Source organism: Solanum pennellii, chromosome 10, assembly GCF_001406875.1.
Source record: "Solanum pennellii chromosome 10, SPENNV200".
Lineage (NCBI taxonomy): Eukaryota > Viridiplantae > Streptophyta > Magnoliopsida > Solanales > Solanaceae > Solanum > Solanum pennellii.
Window position 1 is genome coordinate 2,402,797 of NC_028646.1, and position 9,830 is coordinate 2,412,626.

At 34.9% G+C, this 9,830-nt stretch overlaps 1 protein-coding gene across 2 annotated transcripts; it reads left to right on the plus strand.

Annotated features, from left to right (window-relative positions):
* Positions 1–1,190: 1,190 nt before the first annotated feature.
* On the plus strand, positions 1,191–8,320 carry LOC107002420 (acyl-coenzyme A oxidase 3, peroxisomal-like). 2 transcript variants are annotated; one of them, XM_015200445.2, is made up of 13 exons: positions 1,191–1,853; positions 3,673–3,790; positions 3,893–4,000; positions 4,112–4,284; positions 4,397–4,496; positions 5,106–5,180; positions 5,277–5,407; positions 5,964–6,099; positions 6,180–6,299; positions 6,994–7,140; positions 7,218–7,322; positions 7,410–7,511; positions 7,715–8,146. In XM_015200445.2, the coding sequence occupies exons 1-13, from the start codon at positions 1,366–1,368 to the stop codon at positions 7,961–7,963; spliced, it is 2,052 nt and encodes a 683-aa protein (XP_015055931.1). In that variant the 5' UTR covers positions 1,191–1,365; the 3' UTR covers positions 7,964–8,146. The 2 variants fall into 2 exon arrangements, with proteins under 2 accessions (XP_015055931.1, XP_015055930.1); XM_015200444.2 differs by lacking the exon at positions 1,191–1,853 and adding an exon at positions 2,137–2,675 and having other exon boundaries at positions 7,715–8,320.
* The last annotated feature ends 1,510 nt before the right edge of the window (positions 8,321–9,830 follow it).

The window sequence follows — 9,830 nt, forward strand, 5'->3', positions numbered from 1 at the left end:
AAAAAAAAATTTATTTTTAAAAAATATTTTTAATTTCATAAATTAATTTTTATTCTAGTAAAAATAAAAGATATCTCTCAAAAACATTTTTAATTCATAAATTAAACACTAAAAATCATTTCCGAAAAATATTTTTCTAGTTACCAACCAAACATGAGAAAATAAGTCCAAAATCTACTTGTTTTCCAGGAAAACATTTTCTAGGAAAACATTTTCCATGGAAAACATTTTCCTCCATACCAAACATACCCAAAGAGTAAAATAAAACAGTGTAATTAACTTTATTTTAAATGTCTAAAATTATATTCCTTCCATCTTAATGTATACTCCTTTTTAGTTGTCATATATATTTAAAATATTTGTTACAAAATAATTATCAATTTACACAATAAATAGAGAATTAATTATCTTTTTCCTACTTTGCCGTTTAACATTAATTATTCTAGACTTAAGAGACACGCATACACTCTCTTCGTCCTTATTTATTTGTATTTTACTTGACAAATCTATTAAGAAATAGTAATTGATATAGTGAATTTATCATTTTATCCTTATTAATCCATAAAATTTCAAAATTAATTTACGCATTAAAGAGATTCTACCTTTTCTATCCCTATTAATACATAAAATTTCAAAATTAATTTACCCATTAAAGAGATTCTACCTTTTCTATCCCTATTAATACATAAAATTTCAAAATCAATATACTCGTTAAAAAGGGTTTACCTTTTCTTTCCCTATTAATCCATAAAATTTCAAAATTAATTCACTCATTAAAGAGGTTCTACCTTTTTCAAAAACATTAACTCTCTAAATAAATTAAAAATATAATAAGTCATTTTTTTTTAATTTGTCAAAAATAATAAATAAAAAGAGACAAGCATAATCAAATGGACAAGTAAAAAAAAATGCGGGGAGTAAATAAAATTTAAAGAACTAATAAAAAATATTTTCTTTTTAAGAATTATGTCAAATCTTATCACAACTGCTAAAAAGACAAACGGAATATAATTTTACTTAGTTCTAAAAGAGAAAAATACACTGTCTCTATATTGAATACTAACAATTTAACTTTAAAATATTTATTTTATTTTTAATAACATGATTTATAAATATTGAAGAATTTTTTTTTATAGATAACCTATACTCTATTAAACCATAAATATTCTTGAATATTGTGCCAACTAATTATTTTTGACCAAATGGTGAGGATGATCATCTTGTCTTAAAAGTCACACATATGCCATACACTCTATTTAAACCTTAATTTTCTTCTTACAAAAGCAATTTTTAGATCTATTATCATAATAAAAATTCAATCTTTTTTTCCCCTTTTCTATTATCTTGATTTGTATCTAATCAAGAATGCAAAAATCCCATTTTTCATCAATGGAGAAAGTGAATTTCAGAACCAAAATCATCAGCAGACACCTAAATCAAGAAACCCCATCACCCAATTTGTTGCTCCAATCCATCCCATGTCTCAGCTACAACCCACCTGAGCTTTTAGAGCCCTCTGCCATTTTTGACACAAAAGAGATGAGAAAACTCATGGATGGTCATAATTTTGTTGAAAAAGACTGGCTTTTTGGTTTAATGTTACAGAGCAATTTGTTTAACCCTATTGAAAGAGGTGGCAAAGTTTTTGTTTCACCTGATTACAATCAATCTAAAGAACAACAAAGGGAAATCACCATGAAGAGAATTTGGTACCTTCTTGAACATGGGGTTTTTAAGAAATGGCTTACTGGTAAAGGGCATGAAGATGAGTTGAGGAAATTAGGTCTTTTGGATTGTCTTGGTATCTATGATCATTCACTTGCCATCAAAGTTGGAGTCCATTTTTTCCTATGGTATGTTCTTTTTTTAAAATTTGTGTTGCTTTTTTACTTTATCCATTGGTTATGTAGAGTGGCATATAATTCGTCGATAACCATACTCTAAAAGCTAGCTATTAATACGATAGAGCCCAAAGCTATATAAATCCCTTTTAGCGGACCATCATAGAATGTAATTATGAGTAAAATAATGTTGACATTTATCCATAATTATTAATCACCTACCCCACCAGCCAACCAACCTTGAATTTTCAACATTTCTAATGGTAGAAAATTCAGTCTCACTAGCATTTTGGTTGATTTCTCATACAGAATCAAGCATCACATTTTAAAACTCTGAATAATGGAAAAATCCAATCTTTTGTGTTCTTCAATGGAGAAAGTGAATTTCAGAACTAAAGTACTCAGCAGACACCTAAAACAAGAAACCCCAACAGTCAATGTTATACTTCAATCATTGCCATGTCTTGGCTACAATCCACCTGAGCTTTCAGAGCCAGCTGCTGTTTTTGACATTAAAGAGATGAGAAAGCTCATGGATGGTCACAATTTGGAGGAAAGGGACTGGTTTTTTGGTCTGATATTACAGAGCAAACTTTTTAACCCTGTAAGAAGAGGTGGAAAAGTGTTTCTTTCACCTGATTATAGTCAATCTAAGGAACAGCAAAGGGAAATAACCATGAGGAGGATTGAGTACCTTGTTGAACATGGGTTTTCCAAGGATTGGCTGACTGTTAAAGGGCCTGAAGATGAGTTGAGGAAATTGGCTCTCTTGGATTGTATTTTTATCTATGATCATTCTCTTTCCATCAAGATGGGTGTACATTTTCTCCTATGGTATGCCTTTTTGTCCCTTATGTACCTAGTGCAGCAACACTCGACTACCTACCAGCGGTTTATTCTCATTTTCGATTCCATACCTTTATATTTATTATTAAGTTAAAATTGAGTCATGTCCTATCTAATCACCTCCCCCGGTTAGATTTCTGGTATAGCCTACCTCTAACACCTTCTTACTGGGGCCGCTCCCACCTTGTCCCTTATAACTTCATTTCTAATCATATCTCCTGAGCGTGCTCGTATCCTCATCTTCACTATATCATCTTTTCGACGTGTACGTTCTTGGTTGGCCAATACTGTGTCCCGTATAAAAATATCGGTACCACCACTCTATAGAATTTGCCCTCAAGTCTTGCTCACATTCTTATCACAGTACTCCGAAGGTGAGCATCCATTTTGCCTACCCGCTTCAGTGCGACGCGTGACATCGACATCAATCTCCTCGTTTTCTAGGATTATGAACTCAAGATACTTGAAGCTCCTTTCTTGGGTATAATTTGTGCATCGATCTTCACTTCCACCTCCGCTTCATGCATTACGTCACTAAACTTGCACTCCTAGTACTCTCGTTTAGTCCTTCTTAATTAGAAAACTATAAGACTCTAGGATTTGTCTCCAAACTTCTAGCCCATCGTTAACTATACCACGTGTTTCATCAATCAATACTATGTCATGAGCATGGACATTCTTGATTGCTTTATTAATTTGTAACAACCTAAGTTGAATTTTTATGTACAAACATTCTATGTTGTATTTTCCGGCAGACTTCGGGGTAACTGCATACCAGTGAGCTTTCTTGAAAAGTACGTTATTGGAAGAAATTTATGTTGGTGGTAAACTATTGCACGAAAAAGATAAATTTTAGGAATATTATAAGAAGAACCTAAATGGAGGGAATTTATTGTAGAGACAATTTTGATTGGTTGTTGTCGTTGCATATATTGAATTTCCAGGTTATCCGAATATCATTGAACTTTTTGGTTGATTGATTCAGGGGTGGTGCAATCCAGTTTTTCGGTACCAAACGACATCATGATAAATGGTTGAAGGACACAGAGGATTACGTGATTAAAGGTTGCTTCTCGATGACAGAGTTGGGGCATGGAAGTAATGTATGTGAAAGTTGTATAAGTATATATTATATAACTTTAGAAAGTAAAATATTGTCCATTGTTTCTGCAATTCTAACTGATATATTTGCAAGTACCGTTCAGGTTCGAGGTATTGAAACAGTCACAACGTATGATTCAAGCACAGGAGAGTTTGTCATAAATACTCCATGTGAATCAGCTCAGAAGTATTGGATTGGGGGTGCAGCTAATGTAACTATACTTCCTCTCTAATTTTTTTTTGGAATGTTTATTTGTTTGATGTTTTAACTCTTGCTTGAGCCTTAGTCTAAATTGACATCATTTCTCTTGACTGTGTTGTAGCATGCAACACATACCATAGTTTTCTCTCAGCTCATCATTGACGGGGAAAATCAAGGTGTCCATGCTTTTATTGCTCAGATCAGAGATGAAAATGGGGACATTTGCCCAAACATCCGCATAGCTGATTGTGGTCACAAGATTGGCTTAAATGGTGTTGACAATGGCAGAATTTGGTAGTGAAGAACTGTACTTAAATTTGGCTTTAAGTGGAGTAAATTGTAGTAAAAGTTTATGGCTTCATTTTGGCAGTTAGGAGCTAAGATTTTGTGAAATCTCATTTTCCAGGTTTGACAATGTCCGGGTACCCAGAGAAAATTTGTTAAATTCAGTGGCGGATGTTTCTCCAGATGGGAAATATCTTACTGCTATCAAGGATCCTGACCAGGTAAACTTAATTCGTTCCAAGGCAATGATTCCCAATTACTCCCTCCGTCCGGTATTGTTTGTCGTGGTTTCTATTTTTAGAGTCAAACTATAAAAATTTTGACTAAAACATTTTTAGATGTATTTTTTCATCATAGTAATATGCAAAAAATTGTAATTTATAGTACTTTTCATATAATTTTAGAATATCTAATTTTTTTGTTTAAAATATCGAATTAATGTGATGTAATTTACCTTTGAAAATTAGTCAAATTGACTTTTGATAAGCGCAACATGACAAATAATTCTGGACGGAGGGAGTATTTTGTTGTGCTTGATTAGTGCAAGTTTTTTCTGAGGAAGCATAATAAGGATAATTTTTATCTACTAGTGATTCTTTATGGTAGGCCGGGGAAAACAGCCTCTAGTAGAAATGCAAGGTAAGACTGCTTACAATAGGCCCCTGTGGTTGGGCCCTTCCCCAGACCCTGCGCATAGCAGGAGCTGTAGTACCGGGGCTGCCCTTTTTTAGTGATTCTTTACGATCATAGGAGATTGTTAAAGTTTTGACAGTTCGTCAAGAAACATTGCGGAGGATAATACTAACTGGATTTTGACAATTTGTTCCCAGAGATTTGCAGCATTTTTGTCCCCTTTGACATCTGGCCGTGTTACAATTGCAGCTAGTGCAGTTTACTCCGCAAAGGTATGACAAGCAACAGTTGCTTCTACACACATATTTTATTTACCACTCATAGTATTTTTGTGGCATCTCATTTTTCTGTTCGTGATGCTTTGCCAGATTGGTTTGGCAACCGCGATAAGATACTCGCTGACAAGAAGAGCGTTTTCAGCTACTCCTAATGGACCAGAAGTTCTTATACTTGATTACCCAAGTCATCAACGGCGACTTCTTCCTCTTCTTGCAAAAACGTAAAAGCTCACTGAAATGCTGTATAATTTATTCTACCATGCATTCTTTCTTTCGTCCTCTTTGTATTATTTTTCTTTGTTTATGATTTCCCCCCTTCATTTTGTTTCTCTCAACAGTACTACATCAATAAAATATCCAAAAACTTTTGTTGTTTTTTCTTTTGAATTGAAGTATGTTTAACCTTTCAAATATCCTTTTTGTCGCTTCGTAGTTAACTTTCTGGCTGTAAGTATGTATAGAAACTCTTCTGTTCCTGCTAGTTGAAACTTGTTTTTATAATAAATAAGCCTTCTGAGAATGTGTTCCAATTTTTTTCCTTTACTGATTTGTCATGTTTTTCTTGTAGTATGTTGTCAGAGTCACTTACCTCCCACATCCTCGGGCCAATTGTTTTCTATTTTCAGCTACTGTACTTGTGCAACGTTATCATCATTTGTTAAAACCTACCGTGCAGTCTGCCATTTTGGCACTCATCTACATATCATAAATTGTCAGCTATGTCGGTATAATTTTATGGTCTTCCCAGTTAATTGACCCAACTTTGGCTCTTCGCAGATATGCTATGAGCTTTGCTGCTAACCAGTTGAAAATGATGTACGTCAAGAGGACACCTGAGATGAACAAAGTTATTCATGTTGTTTCAAGTGCATTTAAAGCTGCTGCAAGTTGGCATAATATGCGAACTCTTCAGGTAGTATGCACAGGAAGAACTTGGATTATAACGATTAGCTTTCTTCCGAACTATATAAGATTCGTTGAATATTGAATCAGGAATGTCGTGAAGCCTGTGGAGGCCAAGGGTTGAAGACTGAAAATAGGATTGGCCAGCTAAAAGGTGAATATGACGTGCAGTCTACTTTCGAGGGTGACAACAATGTTCTTATGCAACAGGTATGGTAAAAAAGCTTTTTTTTTTACGAAGTATAGTACATATGTAGGTCATTGATTAGGGTAGAAGGTTAGTAGACAACCAATGTTTTCACACTTTATTTGGGAGAGATAGGGGGTTAGACTCCTCCTCTCTTTATTAGGATATTAGTATTAGTATGTAGTAGTCACATAGTCTCTTATTCTCCGATGTGTATTAGTATCTGTTTGCTGCATTTAGTTTGTACCTTGCTATTTTACTGTCATATTTTTCTTGTAATCCTGCTTCAAAAACTTCCCTTTTGAGCCGAGGGGTCTATCGGAAATAACCTCTCACCTCACAGAAGTAGAAGTAGAGGTAAGGTCTGCGTACATCCTACCCTCCCAAACTCCACTTGTGGGATTACACTAGGTATGTTTTCGTAGTATGTAGTTTCTTCTGACTCGGATAAAAATGAAACAGTAACGTTTTCTTCCGTGATTCTTTTGTAAAAAGAATTTGTAACACTCTCAAGAGCATGCATGGTTCTTTGGGTCGAAAAGTTGATAGGATCATAGATTTTTGCAGCAGCATTAGGTAATGGAGATATTTCATCATCTTGTAGCAATAGGAGTCATTCTGCATTAACCTACTCTACGCGCGCATGCACACTATTGATGATCTCTTAGCATCGTCACTAGGTAACTTTGTTGTTCGATGGATAAATTGTAATGGCAGGTTAGCAAGGCACTTTTTGGGGAATATGTGGCAGCCAAAAGGAGTAAGAAGCCGTTCAAAGGATTGGGATTAGAACACATGAACACCTCTCGTCCCGTCATACCTTCACAACTTACAAGTTCTACAATGAGGCAAGCCCAGTTCCAGGTAACAAAGCTTTTGTTCTTCTTTCATTTTAGATGAATCATTTATCAGGTCAGAAGTTCTGATTGCCTTTATTCCAGAATGACATATTCTGCCTACGGGAACGAGACCTGTTGGAACGTTTTGCTGCTGAAGTTTCGCAATGCCAGGCACAGGGAAAAAGCAAGGAATATGCTTTTACTTTGGTAAGCATACTCTTCATCTTTATTCTTCTCTTATTCAGCTTGTATTGGGTGCTTGCATATAACAAATCAATGTTTCCCCCTCGACAGAATTATCAGCTTGCTGAAGACCTGGGGAGAGCCTTCTCAGACCGAGCAGTTCTCCATACTTTCCTCGACGCAGAGGCATCCGTCACATCTGGCCCCCTTAAGGTACTTATAAATGTCTTTCAGATCATTTTTATAGTCGTTAAACACAACTATTTAATGAGAGGGGTAGGTGCAGTGGGCAAAGTCATGAAATGTCTCACTGCCAGGAAATAATCAGAATGTTCGACCTTTGCATGCGTAATGAGAATGTGAAATCCGAGTTTTCTAATGTCATATGTTGTGTTCAACCGCGAATTCTCTTGCAGAACGTTTTGGATCTCGTCAGATCGATGTATGTTCTGGTTACCCTAGAAGAGGATGCTGCATTCCTCCGATACGGATACCTGTCGATTGACAACGCTGCAATAGTGAGAAAAGAAGTTGCAAAGCTATGCAATGAACTGAGGCCACATGCACTTTCCTTGGTCAGTTCCTTTGGCTTACCTGACGCCTTCTTGAGCCCGATAGCTTTCAATTGGGTTGAAGCCAATGCTTGGTCGTCTGAACAAAACTAGCTCGTCGTTCATAGATTACTAGTTACTACATAGATATAAAAGATGTCACAACATGGCTTGTTGTTGCAACTTATGTGTTTGCCAGGAATAACCAATAGGCTATTTTCCATTGTTCTTTCTCAAAAAATAAGTACATTTCACCTTTTATCTTTAGTCATGAAAGGACAGATAGTTTTACTGATAGAAAGTGTTGTTTGATCCTCTGGTATGTTATAGATGATCTGTCTATGTGTAGATGCTCATTAAGATATCATGACATTTGAACAGGGACGGAGTTATAGTTCTGTTTACGGGTTTGATAAAACTCTGTGAATCTAGAGCTCATGAGTTATAAACTTAAAATCCTAGTTCTGCTTACGGGTTCGATAAAACTTTGTAAATTGTCCTTTTTTCTAGAACTCAAAAGTCAAACTTAAAATCCTAGCTCTGAGCAAAATCAGTGAATTGATGTCTTTGCACTGATCATTAATGCCAATTTATGGCTCAAGTTTTTGGGAATTTTTTATTCCAAATTGATTTATTTTTCTCTAATTCAATGAAAGTGACTTTTATATATAGAAGGAAAATATTTTTCAAACTCTCTTTCAACCTTTCCATTCTCGATCTGAGATCGAGTTATATATTACTCTTGATCTAAATTTAGTGTCATATTATTTGTCTAGAATATATTTCTGTGTTTTTGGAACAATTTTCTTTTTTGTACTAGCCAACAAGCCAACAACACCTAGTGAAATCTCACTAAGTAGGATTCATAGAAGGTGGAGTGTACGCAGACTCCCGTCTCAAGTGCATCAAATTCAAGTAAAAGAAGAAGCATAACAGTAAATATGAAAAGCGTTGTAAAGTCTACAACAAAATAATATGATAATCGTAACATAATAAACAATATAATGCAAGACCTACAAGGGATCATCTAGCACTACGATAGGTATTAACAAGCCTAAACCTTCGCAAGGCAAGACAACACTTTACCTCTACTAATCTTCTACCCTAATACGCAATCTCCACTCCTAGATTCATGTCCATAAAAATAAGGATAATGCACAAGTACACCCTCAACCTATGTCCGAAATTTCAGAGACACACTTATACTATACTAAGGTCCTATTACCCCCTGAACTTATTTTATTAATAATTTTGTACTCCTTTTCTGTCTATGTGGCACGATTTTGTGGGTCCAACATTGATTGACTTTTTTTTCAAGCTAGTGTCACGTAGGCCGAAAAGGGGTAGAAAATTACTTATAAAATAAGTTCAGGGGGATAATGAGACCTTAATATAGTATAAGTGTGACTCTGATTTCGAGCATAGGTTGAGTGGGTACTTATGCATTTTCCCATAAAATATGAAGTTTTGTCATGTTTTATCCAATCACCTCTTGTCAATACTTTTTCAGCCTACTTTTATCTCTATTGTGTGTACTCCTTACATCAACCTCTTGCACCTCCTAACTAGGGCATCAGTGCAGTTCCTTTTCACATGACCATACTATCTCATTCTTGCTTTCCTCATCTAATCCATCATGGAGCAGAAACTTATGTATATGTGATTAATATTTTTTTTTTGACTAAATAACTATAAATTTTAAATAATTGATAGAATTTCAGACTCAAACTCACAAAGCTCAAATAACAGAACGATTAGTCTAATTACATCTCACTCTCAAATTGGTCAATATGATTACATGAATCCTCTGTAGTCATTTTATCTAGTTATAATCTTTCGATCACATTAAAGTTATATCTATTGATGTACAGATCGACTATCTAAATCTTCGCTTCTCAAACAATTAAAAGCAAGACATTTAGAGTAAATATCTTTAATGGTTATTCGGGTTGAAGAAATAGAGTATTGCTAAATGACCAGA